The sequence below is a fragment of the Hyaena hyaena genome, unplaced genomic scaffold (genome assembly GCF_003009895.1).
Source record: "Hyaena hyaena isolate Hyena2069 unplaced genomic scaffold, ASM300989v1 scaffold_312, whole genome shotgun sequence".
In the NCBI taxonomy this organism is placed as follows: Eukaryota; Metazoa; Chordata; class Mammalia; order Carnivora; family Hyaenidae; genus Hyaena; species Hyaena hyaena.
In genome coordinates, this window is record NW_024080943.1 from 1200632 (window position 1) to 1220360 (window position 19729).

The 19729-nt window shown below is 47.8% G+C and overlaps 1 protein-coding gene and 1 long non-coding RNA gene across 5 annotated transcripts; one reads left to right on the forward strand and one right to left on the reverse strand.

The window, feature by feature from the left end:
• Positions 1-245: 245 nt before the first annotated feature.
• LOC120242608 lies at positions 246-6657 on the reverse strand. Its single transcript, XR_005531118.1, has 4 exons — positions 6332-6657; positions 2864-2920; positions 959-1190; positions 246-788 (listed from the first exon to the last, which is right to left on the reverse strand). It is a non-coding gene; the product is annotated as an uncharacterized LOC120242608 (long non-coding RNA).
• TTPAL (alpha tocopherol transfer protein like) lies at positions 5325-19446 on the forward strand. 4 transcript variants are annotated; one of them, XM_039248476.1, is made up of 6 exons: positions 5325-5415; positions 5929-5987; positions 8587-9046; positions 11362-11555; positions 13310-13420; positions 15182-19446. In XM_039248476.1, the coding sequence occupies exons 3-6, from the start codon at positions 8602-8604 to the stop codon at positions 15458-15460; spliced, it is 1029 nt and encodes a 342-aa protein (XP_039104407.1). In that variant the 5' UTR covers positions 5325-5415; positions 5929-5987; positions 8587-8601; the 3' UTR covers positions 15461-19446. The 4 variants fall into 4 exon arrangements, with proteins under 4 accessions (XP_039104407.1, XP_039104409.1, XP_039104410.1 ...); XM_039248478.1 differs by having other exon boundaries at positions 5325-5987; positions 11362-11537; XM_039248479.1 differs by having other exon boundaries at positions 5325-5987; positions 11362-11453.
• Positions 19447-19729: the final 283 nt, after the last annotated feature.

Consider the following 19729-nt stretch of genomic DNA (forward strand, 5'->3'; position numbering starts at 1 on the left):
GGGGGCGCCTGGGTGGCTTAGTCGGTTGAGCGTCCGACTTTCGCTTAGGTCATGCTCTCGCGGTTCGTGGGTTTGAGCCCTGCGTCGGGCTCTGTGCTGACTGCCAGCTCAGAGCCTGGAGCCTATTTCAGAGTCTGTGACTCCCTCTCTCTCTGACCCTCCCCTGCTCACGCTGTCTCTCTCTCTCTCCTAGAAATAAATAAAAATATTAAAAAAAATAATACAGTGGAGGGTGGGCTGGCTGGGCTCTTAAGCTGGTCCTGGTGGGGTAGGGGATACGGAATCTCCACCCTTGCTGGTCCCTTACCATTCCAGGCCCTGTTTTGGAAATGCTTCAGCCCAGCTGGGATCTGGGGCCCCTGGGAATAGATAGGACAGCCCATACCTCCAAGCAGTCATGCTGACTCAGATTTAAAAATCAGTGTGTGACCAGAAAAACACAGCTGGGCTCTCACTTCTTGTGGGAAAACAGCACAACTAGCCCCATGCACGTCTTTATCTTAAGCTCAGAGAGGTGGCCAGCCTTATTCTGGGCCCTGATTCCAAGGTTTGTGAGCAAAAAGCCTGGCACACAGAGTAACAGAAGTCTCTGTCTCCTTGAGGCACGCCGGGCCCACGGGTCACAAGCTTCACATGACCCCCTGGTTGGAGTCAGGCATGTCTGGTGCTTGCCAAGCCCTTGACTTCTCCCGGCCTTGGTCTGGACACTTCTCAAGCCAAGTCAGGCTCTGGACGGCTGGTTGGGCAACCCATGACCTCAGACTGGGTCAGGTCCATCAGATGAGCATCTGTTGAAGAGTGTGGAACATTTTGTTCCTTAGAATCCCAAGGGCCAAAGACTATGAAGCCTCCCCATCCACAGTTTTTGCCCCACCCCCACCCCCCACAACTGCCATTTACCCTGGGCAAGTTCCTTGGCCTCTCTGAGTCCGGTTTTCAAATACAAACCAACAAGTACCTGCACCTGCCAGGGTTGTCGTGCGATTCACGTAGAGTGTCAGGGGATGGCACACACATCGGCAGGCCCTCGACAGGGGAAGGTTATTCCTGCAAACAGGGGCGCTGGACCAGTACATTATATATGCTGTGGGGGAGAGCATGGAGCATGGAGGCAGACTGCCTCGGTTCAAAACCCAGCGTACCCCCTTCTGCGTGACCACAGGTGACTTCTCAGAGTCTCCATTTCTTCTCTGTAAAACAGGAATAAAAATAATAGGGTTACGAGGATGCAGTTAGATGAGATGTTACTGGGAACAGTAATAATCACTTAATAAGCATTAACTATTTGTGATTAGTCACACATGTTAGTAATGGTGCTGAAATCACACTGGTAAGGCTGTTTGACAGGATTAACATGGAAGAGAATTCACATTCATTGAGTACCTACTATGTATCAGAAGCCATATATTCAAATATGTATGTACAGACACACACACACAAACACACACACACAGAGTGAGGTAGGTAGTTCTGTTTTCATCTTTTAAAAACTTTGTGTTATCAAACAAATCACAGATGTGGAAAATCATACAAATTAAATTTGTAGCTTAGTGATTATTTGGGGGGCAAACACCCTCGTAAGCAACACCCAGGTCAAGAAATAAAACTTTGCTAGTGACCCCAGGAGCCCCTCCACGCACCTCATCTCAATCATAGCCCTCCCCACAAAAGTAATATAGCCTGACTTTTAGAGTAATTATTTCCTTGCTTGATCATTTGAGTGTGCATCCCTAAGATATTGTAGTTGTTTTGCCCATTAGAAGAAACTAAGCGTGTGTTTTAAGCCATAGATTCCCCCTATATCTCTTTCTTTTCCTTGCAATTTACCTGTTTTGCTGCTTGACCCATAGAGTTTCTCAAAGTCTGGATTTTGTCTCTCAGATCCTCATAGTACAGTTCAACATGGCCCTTTGACCTCTGCATTCCTTGTATATTAGCAGCTGAGTCAGACCCAGTTTCCATCCCTCTGGTGTGATTATAGGTAGGCCTGGGTTCTTTTATCAAGAAGCACATACGTGGCTAGAGTTTGCTCTTTTTTGATATTACCTGCTATTCTGTACAATGGCTGCATACACTAACTCAAGGCAGCTTGCAAAATAGCAATATTGTATCATTTTGCTTTCCTGCATTAATTGTAGTAATTTTATTAGATGTTTTTTTTTAATTTGTTACTTGGTCAACCAGTGGCACAGTTCTTATAGGAAATGTGGGACAAGTACTTGATCCTTTTCTTTTATTTACATAGTTTTCCAAGAATATGTTTCTACGCCATTCTCAGAAGGTGATCCGCTAGTGTTTTGGCTGAATATCATATGAACTTGTTGAAACATATTTGACGCATTTTAATCAATTGCAATGATTAGCTTTGTTGCAGCAGAAATTGTACTATCATCGGGTTGGTTTGTCCATTTGATAGCCTCGATGGCTTAGAATCAATACTAAAACTGGTTCTAGGAGATTGTCCTAGCTCAGACAATCACATGTTTTGTGAATCACATGCTTTGAAAACAGTGACAGCTCAGGCATTTCTGGCAGCCTCTAGCACATACCCAATGCCGAGACTTCTTTCTTCAGAGACTGGATGAAGCTGGGAGGGCAGGATGTATGCAGCCCTCCAAACCAAGATGCAGAGCAAGCTGCCCTTCCTCTGGCGATTTTTCTGCTCTCAAGTGGGGTGGTCATCACAAGTGAACAGACATGTCACGATGCAATGTACCAGAACTCTGTCCCCTAGACATTGGGGACCATCTGCCCTCCATTTTACCCATGAGTAAATGGACCTTTTGGAGGGTTGTTCAGTGTGTGTTACTTCTGAGTGTCCAGTGCAGAAAAGTCAAAGACAGAAGTTCAAATCTCAGCTCACCATGGAGTCATCATATGAACATGGGCAATTTCTTCTTCTCTGAGCCTGCTTCCCAACCTGTAAGAATAAAGAGGCAAAGTAACCTCTTAGGCAAAGTAAAATTTGGGGCTGTCATACAGAGCCAAGTCACACAGACTTGGGCTCAAACCCAGCTCCTTCATTGACTATCTTGAGCCCCTAGACAAGTGGCTTTCCCTTTCTGTATAGAGAAAAGGGAAAGATGTTTCCTCCTCTGTACAGAGGACAATCCTAGCATGCTGTTCACAGGGTTGTAGTAAGGCATAATTGAAATCATACAAGCAAACTATTTAGTACAGTACCTGGTGTATACAATCCTTTGAAATATGAAAACTCTTTTTGTTAATTATCTGAGACTCTTCTAATCCTGAGATAACTTGGTTCCATGATATGTAACACCAAGAGGAACCAAAAGTAATAGCCCTCAATTGGAGGATGGGGCAGGGACTTCCGGGGCATCTCTGAATCTTGTCCTGCGCACCTTTCCCTTGCCCTTGAGACCAGGTTCTAGACCTAGATTCTTCTCCTCCTGCTGGCAGTATCTGGGATTGCAACCTGAATGGTACCACCAATGGGTCCTGGGTCTGGGTGGAGGAGTTTATCCCAATGACTAGCACAACATGGTTTGAAGTGTATTTGAGAGAGAGAGAGAGAGAGAGAGAGAGAGAGAGAAACAGACTGAGTGGGGAAGGGGCAAAGAGGGAGAGACAGAATCTTAAGCAGGCTCCATGCTGTCAGCACAGAGCCTGATGTGGGGCTTGAACTCACAAACGGAGAGATCATGACCTGAGCCAAGATCAAGAGTCTGATGCTAACCGACTGAGCCACCGTCCTTAGGACAGCATGGTTCGGATAGGATCATCCCTTGACCTTTGCCACGAGAGCTGTCATTTGTAAAAATACTTACCGCTTGCCTGGCAAGGGGCAAGGTGTTTCTTCCTATGATCTTATTTAATACGCTTTTTGCCAATGAGGAACCTGAGGCTTTGGAAATTTGAGTGACTTGGCTACGGTCACATGGATGGGAACAGGGTTGCCAGATTGTGGTAGGCTGAATAATGGCATCCCAAAGATAGTGTTGTCCTAATCTCTGGAACCTGTTAATATCTTACCTATGTGATAAAAGGAACACTGAAGATGTGATTAAGTTAAGAATCTTGAGATGGGAGATAATCCTAGATTATCTGGGCAGCCCAAAGTAATCACAGGAATCTTTATAAAAGGGAGGCAGGACACATAACAATAATTTGTTATAACAGCAATAGGAAACAAATACATAGATGGAGGGAGAAAAATAAACCAAACAAAAAAAAAGTCAGGGTGTCCAGTTAAATTTGAAATTCTGATAGGTAATAAATTTTTTAGTATAAGTATATCCCAAATGTTGCACAAGACATACTTACACTTAAAAAGAAATTGTTTATTTGAAGTTCCAATTTAACTGAGTGTTCTGTATTTTATCCTAGAAGTGGTGGGGCCAGAGCAGAAGTCAAAACTTAGGATTCCCAGGCTCCCCCACTTTCTCTAAGAATCTGGGATCTGATTAGAAACTGCCATGCTTTTGCGGCCCTCCTAGGTCAGTTCCCATCTCCCTAGAGCTCCTCTGGCCTCTGGGATGGAGACAGAAAAAGATTGTATAAGGTCATCTCTTAGATACGCCTTTGGGCTTTCAGTTCTCCCAGACCACAGAATTTCTCTCTAGAATTGGCTTTGTGTCTTTACTCTGCTTGAAAGAGTGACCTGGGATCTTTGTCTCAAAGCTGCAGTTCACAAAATATGTTGGTGGGGAGTGGGGGGTGGGGGTGGTGATGGTGCAGGGGATTTTAATGAATGGGGATGGGGCAGCAAAGCCTTTTTCAAGCTACCACTTTCTGAAGGGCTTTATGAGCCCCAAAGCAGGAAACAAACATTCAACAGGGATTTCAAAGCAAGAATCGTGTTACGGATGAGGAAACTGAGGCCAGAGGTAACCTCAGCTACAGACAGATGTCCTCTAGACTGGCATCTCCCCCTTTGCAGCAGCCAGTCCTGAGGGAAGAATCCGGGAATGCTAATTCAGAGGGTTGGAATGCTGGTCTGGGTTGGAAGCCCTTTACTTCATTGATTGCCAGTTTCCCCTCCATGAAATACGGGGATTCCATAAATACGAGGGTGTAATAAGGCAATGGATGTAAAACACCAGGTACAGGGAGCCATGTTCTCGGAAATGGCGGCTTCTTTCCTTGGGCCTCCCTTAGCCCATGTGTACACCCAAAGCCACTCCTGCTCCCTGACCTCCCAACTAGCCTCTCCGCAGGACTGATTCCTCCAGAGCACAGATTTGGCCGCTAGGTGGGGACAGAGGGCCGGCACTGCGGCGAGATGTTGCGCATGAGCATTTACGGGCGGCGCCTCTCCTTCCCACGCCCCGCGTACGTCACTTCCGGCGCGAGGGGCCGGGCCGGCCGGGCAGGGAGTGCGGGTCGGTTCTGCGTGTGCTGCCGGACGAGGCTCCCGCTGCCGATTGACCCGCGCTCCGCCCCGTAGCCGGGCCGGTGAGTGCCCGCGAGCCCGTCTGTGTGTCATGGGGGTCGGGGAGAGGGACCCCTGAGAGGGAGGGATAACCGGAAGTGAAGGGACCCAAGGAGAGAGACCCCAGGAAATGGGGACACATGGGGAAGGGGTGACAGCCGGAAGTGGGGGGCCTCAGAAACTTGTCTACGGGACTTGGGGTCTCTAGGGCTCCAGAAACGATGGCTTCCCGGCCTCTTCTTGGTGGGGTGGGGAGGAAGGCGATGGTTACAGAATGATGGGCTCCAGGTGAGGAAGATTCCAGGCTTCTCCGTAACAAATGGTGTTTGCACCCATCCATACGCCCATCCATCAGTTCATTCTGGAGACTGAGCCCTGCTCTGAGTTTGACACTACCGAGGCCCTGGAGATTAAACAGGAAGCTCCAGGTGGAGGGTAGAGCCCAGCGTGGGGCTCGACACATCCTTGCTCTGCCTCACTAGGTGTGTACCCTCCAGCACATCACTTGACCTCATACCGTCCGCTAATATTTACAGAGCACCGTCATGTGCCAGGCTAGGCCTAGAGCCTGTGGACACTACAGTCTGTCTTCCAGGTAAGCACTGGATTGGGATTACAGGCATCTGTTGGTGACTCCATGGAAACAGCCCCAGGGTGGGTCCTGTGAACCAGGAATGTTGTTTCATTTCTCACTTAGCATTCCTCCGCCAAGCAGATTCAACTCATTCAGCGAATATTTATGGAGCGCAGGTTATGTGTCTGACACTGTTAGGTGCTGGGTTTAGGGTGATGAGCAAGACAGATAATGGATGTTGCCCACAAATTGCCTACCGACAGTTACAGTAGAGGGAGAATGCTATGCTAAAGGGCTGAGGGGAGGCGCCTACCCTGGCCTGGAGTTGAAGAAGTCTTCCTGCTTCAAGCACCATCATCTCTTACCTGGGTTGCTGTCGTAGCCTCTGAATGGTCTCTTTCTTTGCTTCTGTCCTTATCTGCTTACAGTCCATTTGGGAGACAGCCGGGTGATCCTTTAAAATATAAATCAGATCATGTCACTCCACTCAGATGGCCCCCACCAAACTCAACAACAGTCAGAATTCTTACTGGCCCTCAAAGCACTGTACCCTCAGCCCTCAGTACCTCTGTAAACTCATCTGCGAATATTCTCCACCTTGCTCCTTTGGCTCTCGCCAGACTGGCCTCCTCTCTGCCCTTTGAAAAAGCCCGGTGTGTTTCTGCCTCTGGCTTTGCCCTTATTCCGCAGTTACCTGCATGGCTCGCCCCCTCATCTCCTTCATCTTTGCTCAAATGTCGTTTGGGTGGGGCCTTCTCTGACAATCCTATTTAAAATTGCAATACCCAGGTACCTCCAAACCCCTTCCCTGCTTTACTTCTCATCATAACACCTTCACCTGGTAGGTTATACAGTTTATTTCACTTCTAGTCTGCCTCTCCCACTAGAATCTAAGTTCAACAAAGGCACAATTTTTTTTTTTTTTTTTTTTTTGCTGTTCACTTCTGCATCTCCAGTGCCTGGAGGAGGGCCTGGTACATAGGAGGTACTCAATATTTGCTGAGTGAATGAAGTGGCATCTGATTGGGATTAAGGATGAATTAGGATTAGTCAGGTGAAGGACTGGAGGGAGAACATGCTAATCACAGGAAACAGGATGTGAACAAGACAAGAAAACCCAGCTTTGGAAGGAAGTGAAAGCAGCCAGGTGGGGCTGGAGATTAGAATGCAAGGGACAGAGTGGGCAGACCTAAGATTTAGGGGGAGTGACCTGGTCACCGCCCACATGAAGAGACCCCTGAGATGGTCCTTGTTGAGCTCGGGAATCAGGGATCAGTGGCAGTCTGTGGACAAGAGCTTGGGCTTTGGAACTGGGCAGCTGCTACCACCTTACTCCCGAAATATCTAAAGCACCTGTTTTGGCTTTGTTTTTTATTCAATAAATGTGTTAGTTCAGATCTTCCAAAAAGCCGATACCAGGATGAGGTGGGACAGGCAAGAAACGAACTGGAGGCAGTGCCTGTGAAGCAGAAAAGGGAGGGGGGCTGGAGAAGTCAGGGAGAGCCTTCAGACAGTGATCCGAGTCTAGCCCCTGCGAGGCAGGTTTGGGTAGGAGGTCATGGACTGCAGTCTCATGAAAGGTTCAGCCTCAAGGCCGAGTTGCCTGTTAGAGGAGGCCCACGTTTCGTTTCACCCAGTCCCTGGCTGGGGACAGTCTGTGGAAAGTGTGGCATCTACTGGATGGTGGACCCAGGGGCCCGGCAGCTCGGCCACCCGTCAGTTATGCTCCATCCCGGCGAGGGAGCCCGTCAGCATGGTTTCACAGCCATCAGGATAAGTCCTATGCGTATATGGGAAAAAAGTCAGACGGTACAGTGAGAAGTCTCTCTCCCTCCTTAAATGTCCAGTTGTCCGGTACTGCTCCCTACATAAAACCATTGATAAGTTTTCTTGTATTTCCTTCCAGAAATTTTAGCTGCAGTCACAAGTATATATGTATACATTTTAAAAATATAAATGAGATGATTTTATACACATTGTTCTGCATCTTGCTTTCTTTTCCTTAGTGTGTCAGTTCATGAAGGTCTAACTCCTTTCCATGAGTGAATAGTATCCCATTCTTATAATGTTACTTACCAGTCTCTAGCTGGTATGCAGTTAAAGTGTCTCTGCTCCTTTTCCATTATAATCAGCACTGGAAACGATCGTCCTTGTGTGTCTGTTTTGCACACACATGCAAGTATATGTCCTAGAAACGGGATGCTGGGCCACAGGGTGTGTGGTTTACACTGTGAAAGTGACAAGCTGCCCGCTGAAGAGGCCAGGCCAGTTTATCCTCTGACTGACAGTAAGCATATCAGCAAAAATATCAAGTATTTTCACCAATCTGAATTTGAGACTTTTAGTTCATATTCCTTTAATTTCAAGGAGGCGGAGCCACCGTCCCTGCGTCTGTCAGCAAGGCCACGGTGTTGGGTGAGGAGTGTGCGTGCCCCTGTAGCCGCCCGGGGGCCTCGGTGGACATTTGGGCTTTGTTCAGTCTGAGGTTGGACCTGGCATGTGGTTCAGATCCCGTTCGGTGCCGCAGCCGAGAACCGCCACTGTCCCCCCACATGGTGCTGCCCTGAAACGAGCGGGGCTGGGTGATGTTAACTTGGCTTTGGGCTTGGTGTCTTGGCAGGGATCCTGGTAGCCAATGTCCGAAGAAAGTGACTCTCTGAGAACCAGCCCCTCGGCGGCCTCACTTTCAGAGAATGAGCTGCCGCCACCACCTGAGCCTCCGGGCTATGTGTGCTCGCTGACCGAAGAACTGGTCACCAAAGCCCGGGAAGAGCTGCAGGAGAAGCCGGAATGGAGACTTCGAGATGTGCAGGCCCTCCGGGACATGGTGCGGAAGGAGTGTCCCAACCTGAGCACCTCCCTGGACGACGCCTTCCTGCTGCGCTTCCTCCGGGCCCGCAAGTTTGATTATGACCGGGCCCTGCAGCTCCTGGTCAACTACCACAGCTGCCGGAGAAGCTGGCCTGAAGTCTTCAACAACCTGAAGCCCTCGGCCTTAAAGGAGGTCCTCGCTTCCGGCTTCCTCACCGTGCTGCCCCACACCGATCCCAGGGGCTGCCATATCCTTTGCGTCCGCCCAGGTATCGCCCTAGACTTTTGGGGCATGTGCAACCCGGCTGTTTGGGAGATTGTGTGTCCGGCGCCCTCTCCCTCTTATATTTTCCTCTTTGTCTTCTCCCTGGTTCAGTCAAAGCTCTTCTGATTACAAATGACAAAAGCTGCTCAACCCAGCTGAGGAAAAAAGGGAAGAGTTAGTCTAAAGAGACGGGAGCATCCCAAGGAACCAGTGAGCTGGAGCTGTGGCTCTCACTGGCCCCGGCACCCCAGAGCCAGGATCCAGTTCGTTCCTCCATCGCGAACTAAGCCAACCATTCTCCCTGTCTCTACCTGTGTCTGTCAGTCCGTGTATCTCTCTGGGCCACACATTTCTGCTGTCCTGTGCATATCTTCTTCACCCTTCTCTCTGTAGACTGGCTTTTGCTCTCTGCACATGGCGAGAGCTCATATTGCTCAGTGCACAGTCCCGGTTTCTAGCCTTGACAGCCTGGTGGGTTGAGAAAACTGCCCCGGTCACAGGGCAAAGCAGGGCTGCCAGGAGCCCCCTGCCCCATCCCTCCTTTGTGACTAGGTGAGGTAGACCTCAGTGGGGGCTGGGCAGTCCAGTCTGTCCCCCTGTGCCTCCCCCACCCCTCCCTACTTTCCTCTGCTTTCTTAAGCCATCCACTGACTTTAGATTCACTTTTCCATCTTAGCACTTCATGATGTTAATCAGGACATCTTATAACACTTCTCTTAAAGGGGAGCCTGAAGGGGAGTAAAGACTTCCCTGTGCCTTCCTCTGCCTTTAAGATCCATGTCACCAGGTGCTTTGGTCATTTACTAAACCCTCTTTGGAGATTAAACCATCCTTTTGAGCCCTTAGTGTGTACTAGGCACGGTGTTAACTAACTGCTTTATCTACTGCTTTAGGCACTTGTCAGAACTAGGGTGATTTATCTTATTTTTTATTTTATTTTAAAATAAGCAATGCAGTGGAGATTTTAGGGCACCGAGAGACCTAGGAACCAGTCAGCTGTGGTTTTCCTTGCCTTTTTTTTTTTTTCCTGCTACTCCCTTGTACACAACTCATAAGGATATTGCAAAAGAGATTAGCACACTGGTTTTACCTCTTCGCTTGCGTGGTTTCAACCCTTTGCTTGCGAGGTGAATTTTTCCCCATGGGTCTGGAGCAGAGCTAGACAGACCCTTTCCCACCAGTGCAACTTTTTAGAAGGAGGTGTACACGGGAGGTTTTATTGTCAACTGGATATTAGCTTTGCCTTTTTATAAGCTCTTTGGGGACATATGTAACCGAAAAGGATGACACCCAGTGATGTAGAAGCAGCTTTAGTTGGCAGCAACGTTAACAAGCAAGCTGGCAGTGTTTGGACAAAGGTTTTTTTTGTAGGAAGTTTGCGCATATTACATACCCCCTTGGTGGCGGCCATCATGTGGAGTTTTATCTTCCTAAGAAAAGGATACACTGGTCTTATGGGATTTTCTTGAGAACAGTGGTTAATAGTCAAAAGTTGTCATTTCCATCTTCTTCCCAGAGAAAGGAAGGACTTCGTAAATATACAGGGGATATCAAGGCAGCATCCAGACTGGAAAGGGGACTTGGCTCAAACCACAGCACTGGAACGCTGTCTCCATCATTGCCTCCCTTGGCACAGGCTTCATTGTCAGGCCAGCTGTTGCCTGGTGGGGCCCCTGAGTCTCAGGCTCCAGCCTCCCCCCTACCAGAGGGAAGAGGGATCTTTTCTTTCAAAAGGGCCGAGGTCTCAGAATTGAGTCTCCTTGGCTTGGTGTGCTCTGGCTTGGATCACACGCTATGGCTAGCAGGAGGTAAGACCCGCTTTGACCCTTTGCAGTGAGGAGTCAGGAGTCAGGTCAGTTTTACCCAAACTGTCAGGCTAGCGTGGAAGGAGGCAGCTCAGGGTGGTGTTACGAAAATCTGGGTACATCTGTTGGCAGAAGGCAGAGCTGTCCATTAAGGTTAGTATTACTGTCCCATTCTACTTCTGAGGAGATGTGGGCTCAGAATGAGGAAGTAACTCACCCAGGGTTACACAGCTAGTGAGATGCAAACCCCCAGATGTGTGTGACTTCAGAGCTGATACTTTTAACCGCAGCACCAGTGGTGCTTCCATTTCACAATGTGCTGCTGCGTTTGGAATTAAGAACATCAGCTGTTGCTTAAGGTGTCCCATTTACTAACCTAAATAGAGTCACGCCAGTAGAATATCTTTCTTTCCATCTTTAAACAAGAGTTCTAGTAAGGAGATCAATCTTAGCCTGTCGGGTTACTTGTTTGTATTCATCCCTGTAATGTTCTGTCCGTTTCTTATGACCTCAGACAGATGGATCCCGAGCAACTATCCAATTACAGAAAACATCCGAGCCATATACTTGACATTAGAAAAACTCATTCAGTCTGAAGAAACCCAGGTGAATGGAATTGTAATTCTTGCAGACTACAAAGGAGTGAGCTTATCAAAAGCATCTCACTTTGGCCCTTTTATAGCCAAAAAGGTGATTGGCATCCTTCAGGTATGGCCCCTGTCTGTCGTGTGCCTGCTCCGGGACAGTTCTGGCTTTCCCCAGGGCCCCATCCGTTTACTGCTGAACCCACATGCTCCACAAAGCCCACACTTCTCACTCCTATGACCCGAAAGATACAAAAGCATTATGGGAAGAAAAGTAAATGCCCTATTTACCACTCACTCTCATCAGGTTCGCCAGTAGTTTCTGAGGTGCCTTCAGTCTGGGCAAGATCAGCTTCAGGGCAAGAGCCCAAACAACCAGCGAAATGGTTTCTAGATGTTTTGGGGGGCTCTTTGCTCCTGAAGACAGAGGAGCACTTTGAACAAATGAAACTGAGAATCTGTTTTTCTGTCTGACTGCGAGAGCCTGTCATGCCCTCTGGGACCTGGGGCCCGGGAGCCTGTTGGACTGTTTGGAACAGATGCTTTCACATCCCATGTGTTCTGTGTTTCAGAACACAAGTGCTGGGGGGCGCCTAGGGGGCTCAGTCAGTTGAGCGTCTGACTTCAGCTCAGGTCATGATCTTATAGTTCGTGGGTTCGAGCCCCGTGTCGGGCTCTGTGCTGACAGCTCAGAGCATGGAGCCTCTTTCGGATTCCATGTCTCCCTCTCTCTCTCTCCCTCTTCTGCTTGTTCTCTGTCTCTCTCTCAAATAAATAAACATTAAAAAATTAAAAGTAAAAAAAGAACACAAGGGCTGGGAACCAGAAAGTTCCTCCCATATGTGCACAGTGTTCAACGGTTTGCAAAGTGCTCTTAGAGTCATTATAACTCATTCAGTCTACAGGGAGTTCTCCGAGGTAGACAAGGCAAGAATTAGTTTTCCTTTTCAGTATATTTGCTGCCGAAGCGAGCATGAGTGACTTCCTTTTTGATGGATGGGGACACTGCGCCCTCACGTGTGTAGCCTGGCCCGAGTCTCCCACAGTTTTGGCTCCTCGTTCCCCCTGACCAGCCTGCGGGTGCTGTCTCTCATGAGCTATGGTGCACCAGAGATATGGCAGTTTCCTCTCCGAACCCCACAATGTGCATGAGCCCCTGTTGTGCACCAGCACGATTATTTCAACACCAGTGTTTACATTTGATCATTATCAGAAATGTGAATTCTGGCGACGAGCCAATCCTCTGGCTTTCCTTAGCTTCCACCCTTCTTTTGATGCCCCTGCTAAATACTGTGTAGATTCACGTACCAGGATGAGTTTGGATAAAATTTTCTAGTCTTGGAAGATAATCTGGGGGAAAAAAAAGTCCCAGGGTTAAATAAGTTTTGGAGATAGGGTGTAGTATGTCCCTTTCTTGTGAATGTGACCGTAAACATTTGCATGTGAACAGTCCCACAGTTAAGGAGCCCTGTGTGACTCTGTGGTCTGCTATTTTCAAACTTATTTACCTACTGTAGAACCATTTTACATCACACCTAGTACTGTCCTGAGAAATACCATTTGGGCAACACTGATCCTGAAGGCCTGATGTTTGCTACACTGATCCACACAGGCTCTGGCCTTTTTATACACTCCCCCCGCCTCCGCCCCAGAGGAACACCTCTGCACTTGTTCACCTAAGTCTGCGTCCCAGGAGAGACTTTCTCTGAGGCTTATCTTCCTGATTAGCCCCTACTTGGCTGTCTTTGATGAGGCCCTGAGAACCACACCAAACTGATATGGGGGCCTAATGGAGAAGATTTAAATGAGGAAGGCAGGCTGTGGAAACAGTCTGCAGGCACCCTATCTGTTCTAACACCTCCTTCCCTTGCCTCACAGGATGGCTTCCCCATTCGGATAAAAGCAGTCCATGTGGTGAATGAACCGCGAATATTTAAAGGCATTTTTGCCATCATAAAACCATTTCTGAAGGAGAAAATAGCAAACAGAGTAAGTGATGATTCTATTGATACTTCAATTTTTTTTATTTTTTGTTTCCTTATTGGTGACATCAGTAAACTTCTCTTAGTTTACTATTTTTGCCCTGGGATGATTAATCTGGGAAGTACAGAGTTACAGGTAAACTAAATGAACCGTCCTTTCTGTGAGAAGATAAAATTAATTGGAGTATTGGGCAGTGGAGAGAGCAGAGCGGGATTAGTATCACAGAACTTCCCTGCCCTACAGACATTTAAACGCTTTAATATCCTGGCCTGGGCGCTGTGAGCCAACATCGTATTTTGTGCATAAAGACAACACAGAAAAGGGTCGTACCGGGAGATAGTTAAAGAGTTATGGCGATTTCTTATAAACAGCTCCTTGGGGTTTAAAAATGCTGTTTTTAAGCCCTTCCATGTACCTAATTTGTTGTCCTGTTATACCAAGTTTGTGGAATAATTCAAGGTTTATGAGATTTGTGAATCATAGCTTACCCGTTATTTAAGAAAGGATAGATGGCACTTTGAAAGATGGTTTCTGACCTAGAAGAGCCACTTCTTCTCCCTCTGCCTTTCTGAGTACTGCGATTGAATATGATGCTTGGTAGTTTTCTCCTTCTTCCCTTCAGGAATATTGTGGTCCCTTCAAAGATGGTCTTGAATTTTGTACTCTTTTTCAGAGAGGAAACACAGAGAGTTAGAATCTCAAGGTTGCAAGGGAAGGAATTTAAAAACCCAGACAGGAGGCACCTTGCTGGCTCAGTCAGTAAACAACTCTTGAATCTTGGGGTTATAAGTTCAAGCCCCGTGTTGGGTGTAGAGATTAGTTAAAAATAAAATCTTAAAATAATAATAAAATGAAATCCAGACAGATTCCCAGGCCTTTTCCCTGCAGATTTTAACTCCAGTTTAGGGGTGGATAATCCCTGTGGTCCATAATCCTATTCATTTCGTCCTTCCTATGCTCATTCATTCATTCAAAAATATTTATCACTTTACTATGTACAAGTATGTCCTAGATGAACAATATAGACCAAAATCTCTGCCCCCCTGGGAAGCTTGCATTCTAGAGAGAGACACGGACAGCGGATGTGTGTAATCTAGTATTAAAATGTGGTAAGTGCTCTGGAGAAAAATTAAGCAGAGAAATGGGATAGTACAGAACGGGGCAGGGAGTTGTAGCATTCAACAGGGTGGTTAGAGGCAGCATCACTGAGAAGGTGGCCTTGAGTGAGCAAAGACTTGGAACAGAGAGGGAGTGAGCCTAAAGATAGGAAGACCAGCAGTGGCACTGTCCTGAGGTGGGAGCAAATCCGCAGAGGGAGGAGGGAGGCAGAGGACCAGCAGGGGCCAGACTGAGCCAGGCCCCAAGGACCAGCATGTGGACTTGGGCTTCTGGTCTGTGTGAGGTGGGAGCGCTGGCAAGTTGTACAAAGAGGAGCAGCATGATCTGGCACCGAGAAGAGCTGAGATAGTAGGACTGGCTGTGAGTAGGAAGACCAGGTCAGAGTCATGGGGACCCCGGGGGGAAGCCACGGTGCCATGGTTCCAAAGGGGGTGAATCCTGGACATGTTTTGAAGGGCCAGCCACCAGCATGTGGGTTATAAGGAAGGGAAGTAAAGGTCCTCAGGCTTTTTGAGTAACTAGAAGGGTGAAGTTGCCATCCATCAACTGTTCCTTTATTCAGTCAGCAGATGAGCGCCTACCTATCCTGCACGTCACCGATACTGATTAACCTGAGGACACATGTGTTTCCGTTTCATTCCCCTTTAGTTTTTCCTCCACGGGTCTGACCTGAACTCTCTCCACACAAACCTTCCAAGAAGCATTCTTCCCAAGGAATATGGGGGCACAGCCGGAGAGCTGGACACCACCGCCTGGAACGCGGTGCTGCTGGCCTCGGAGGAGGACTTTGTGAGAGAGTTCTGCCAACCTGTTCCCGTCTGTGACAGCATCCTGCGCCAGGCTCTGCCGCCCGAGGGGCTGAGCTCAGATGCACAGTGTGATGATTCCCTGCGGGCCGTGAAATCACAGCTATACTCCTGCTATTAGCCAGTCCTCTGTGAGTGCCACCATCTTTAAATCCTTTCCTTTTGCTTTGTAGAGGCACAAGGAGAATTTGAGGTGCCATGGGGTCAGGCTTGCTCCTTGTCATTGGATTGCAGCCTGTAGGGCTCTGACGGTGAGCCATGGGATAAGCCCTCGGTTACTTGAATTAATCCATGAAAGACACGGAAAATGTCCCCAGCTTTTCCCAAACATTTGGAATCCCAGTTTGCAACCATTAATCTGGAAGCTGTATCTACTTCTTACAGATGTTGGAACAAGAAAAACTAGGACCAAAGTCACTTTGGTACTACATTCCAGGAGAAGGCAACCTGACTGGCCAGTGGGCACACTCCTATGAAATAACTTGGCCGAACCTACAAGGTGGCCACACGTGAGACTGGGAGTTTGTGTCTTTTGCGTGAACACTAACTACAGACCTCTGTTGTACATCAGGAAATTTCTAGTTTGAGGTCCAGGCCCCAGCTGCCATCACTAAGTTTGGAAAGCACCTTAACTCAATTGTGAGAGCATCAGGACATACGCAGCACTTCATGATCAAATCTGGGAGCGAGACTTCAGAGCACCTCTGGGATTCATCGGTTGACTCTTGCAATAGAAACTGAAGTTTTCCCAAACCCATAAAGCCTTAGCCCTGGTTCTCAGTAGAATCATACAGGATCCTAGAGGTACGTGATCTTACTCATCCTGCAACGCTGGATGTGAGGCCTGAGTAGCTAAAAGAATTCTGGCCCAAGAATTAAGAGACCACGGCTCCAGCCCCAGATGTGTGACTGTGGACAAGACCTGGGCCTCTGTGGGCCTCACCTTGCTCATCTGTAAAATGAGCCTGGGTGAAATGATGCCTAGGGCCTTGGCGTGATGTTCTGAGATTTGGTTTAGTGACTGAATGTCAGAGGTTGGTTTTCTGCCTAGAAAAATTGGTTTTCTTGCTACTAGATGCAAGTGGTTGGATCCTGTTGTTTTGTGGTACATCTGGGCCTTTCTAAGAGGCATGTGTCACCATCTGGCCCTGCCTTTAAGGAAACTAGTATGTATATTCTTGGGGCCTGGCGATTACCAACTTCCTTTTTGCAGGGAGGGTTAAACTTGAAAAGGGCAGGTGCGATGACCAGGGTTTGTATGAATTTCTTCTACCCTTGAGGCTCTGGTGGTACCCTGTAAACCTGGTAGCAGGGAATGGTTAAATGACTTGGGATTCTTAAATTTTCGTCTCTGGAAATGATTGCAAGGCAAGTTATTGCTGGACCTCTTTTGAGGCAGCCGCCCTCGCAGACTGTCTCGAGTCTCTGTCTCTGGTGTGGGCGGACAGACTTTATCCAGCGAGACTGAATGTTAGTTCTGCGTTTCAGCACTTTAGACCTTTCCTGTCGAAAATTTAGCCTTAGCCCAAGCATCCAATTAAGTGGTTCATTTGGTGGCTTTTGACCTATTTCCTTTTGTATTCATTCCTTGAAAATCGTGGCATTAAAAAAGTGTCAAGTACTCTGTGTTGTATAAGTACCTTCTCCATGCATTTATTAGACCACCAGGCAAGGAGGACAGCTCAGTTAGGTAGAGTAGAGTACTCTGAAATGCAAAGGCCAGTCTATCATTAATAAGCTCCTCGTCTTTATAGTACTGTTTAAAATGTCAGGAGAAGTTGGAGGTGGAAATTATTCACCTCTGCAGTGCCAATGCCAGAGAAAAACCTTTTCACCATATATACTAACCCTGAATCATCTTGGGACCTCGGAGCCGGAAGTACCCAAATGTGTACCCTTGGCAGTCTCCACTTTCATCTGCTGGTGACAGTGGGACCAGCATTGCTGAAAAGATCAAAAGAGCACAAGGAGGATGACTCAGTAGATGGTTCAGAACCCAACTGCTTGGAGGTGGGAATTGGATAGAGGCTTTCTCAGATCTCAAAGACGAAAGAGAGATTAAAACACAAAACCAACAGCAAGCTAGACAGAAAGACCAATGAACCGTTCGGCCCCACCGAGTTCGCAGAGTTTAAACTCTGCACTACATTCCTGGCCAGTCTTGCCCATGTCCATTTGACTGAAGAGGTTTACGTGTATCTAAGCTCACCTAGACAAGTACGTCAGAGACCGGGATGCTGCCTGTTTCCTAGGCCTCTCCAGTGGGACCAAGGAGCTGTTGCATTCAGCTCCTGAAAGGAGTCAGAGTGAGGATTTGTCTGCCTTCTGCAGTTCCAAAGAGAGATCAAATAGCTTTGACGCCTCAGGAGGTTTGAATCCAGCTGTGACACTGGGACTCCTTGGGTGAAAATCAAGGCAGTTTCTGTGTGGCTTCACCAGGCATTCGTGTAGTTTCCCTGGCAGGGTGAGGGAATGACCCAGGGAGCACCCAGTGAGCCTGACTCGGTAGTGGTAGGGTACACTGATGGGCCAAATGGGCGGACATCCGGAGACCTGGGAGTGTCTTCCTTTAGGGCAAAGTGCTGGCCCCTTTCATAAATACCTGGAAAGTAACTTTTCCCTAAATTCAGGGCCGTACGGCATAGAAAAGGGAAAGGAATAGTGTATCAGGAGACCCGAGTTCTGGCTGTATGTTGCTGTGGCCTTGGACAAGCCACTGAACACCCCTGAATCACATGATAAACAGGATCTACACTCAGCTCTGGACCCTCTGTTTTCGGCATCAATTGGCTGTACTGCCACAGGGACATTATACTCTACCTTTTGGAGGCCTTTCCCTCCCTGCCCCAACCCAATCTGGGTTATTTTATAGGAAATGTGGGTCTGAATCAATTGACCTCTGACGCTGTTAATGCCAAATGAATCTGTAAGCTTAGGTAAGATGGGGGTCTTCTTCCTTCTTATACAGAATCTGGAAAATTGTGTCTCTTCCTGGAATCCTATTCTACCTTCACAGGGAGAGGCTGGAAGAAAGCTAGAGAAACAACTGTGCAACTCTGGCTTCTTGAGTTTATTTGCTTTTGGCAGAAGAGGCTTCATCTGGCTTTCACAAGGAGCCACATAATCCTTAGAGGTTTACAAACACGTCAGCTTGTAAGATGCTGTGTTTTTGCCAGAAAGAGGACAGTAAGAGGTATTTACCCTGAACTCCTGTAAGATACTGAGCCTTTCTGAATTCTCCGTGGCTGGGCAGTTATTTTAAATGCCACCGGATTCTCAGGCCAGTCATGGGATTACTTTTCCATTTGGGGAGGCAGAAGCTTAGTACTGTTGGTGGCATTATTAGAATACTTCATTTTGAAGTGTTCACCTTTTAAGCCTTTTAAGCTTCCTCTTTCATTTAGGCAGTGAAGTGTTAGCTAAGGTAATGATATAAGTGTGGCATGAGATCTGCGGAGACACCACACAGAAACATCTCCACTGTTCGGGAAAGATGTCCGTTCTGGTGATGCCTCTCAGTACTGGGATCTGTTGATTTCATAAACCCATAAATCCTAAGTAAGTTCCTTTTTGTTCTGACTCAGAAATGGTTTGCTTGAAATGCCAGGTTAACAGGCATCGTCAGATCCCACACTCCTCCTTAATAGCTTGTGCTCCACAGGAAGGCCCGGTGTGACTCCTGGATGGAGATGCTTGTGATGAACTTACTGTTTGACAGCTGGCTGCTCGTCCTTTGGTCTCACTGGGAGGCATGTGTAGCTGGGCAGAAACTCAGCTGCCACTGGGGACTCTTGCGGCTCCACCTGCAGCTCATGGCAGCGAGACACCGGCAACCTCTGTCCGCTACCACTCTGACAGGGCGGGAAGGTGGGCTAAGTTTCTGACTGACCGGGGCACCATTCGGCCTCCAGTCACATTCCTTGCTTCAAACTGAAATTCAGTTTAGCTTTGAGTGTACGGACACATGGTGGTGGATTCATCTACTTCAGTGTTTGTTCTGACCAAAAAGTTTATTTTTCTAGTGCATTTTCTAAGTCAAAGTGGTGAAAACATGTAACTTTAGTATGCATGACCAGGTCTTAAACAATAAAAATCCCTGTAAGCTTATGTGTGGAGTTCTTTTGTGACGACGACAGTTTGGACAGAGGCTCTGAAATTTTTATTCACGGTCCGTGATGGCTTGGCCCTGTGGCAACACTGTGCACCTGCAGACTTGGGGCTGGCCGCCTCTGAAGGTCATGTGCACTTAGAAGGCCCCAGTGTATACAGAGAATGGCACTCACTGCACACAGTGGTAGAGACAACATGCAAATGTTTCGGTTCATAAGGCCCAGCGGTTCTTTCTGGAGGGGGCTTCAATTCTTCCAGGGCTAGCTAACAGTTCCTCGTG

Bases quoted from the DNA above. Each gene is read 5' to 3' on its own strand.
- TTPAL (XM_039248476.1), top strand. From the start codon at position 8,602: ATGTCCGAAGAAAGTGACTCTCTGAGAACCAGCCCCTCGGCGGCCTCA. The intron at 9,047-11,361 runs GTATCGCCCTAG...TTATGACCTCAG, and splicing joins TATCCTTTGCGTCCGCCCAG to ACAGATGGATCCCGAGCAAC. The intron at 11,556-13,309 runs GTATGGCCCCTG...CTTGCCTCACAG, and splicing joins AGGTGATTGGCATCCTTCAG to GATGGCTTCCCCATTCGGAT.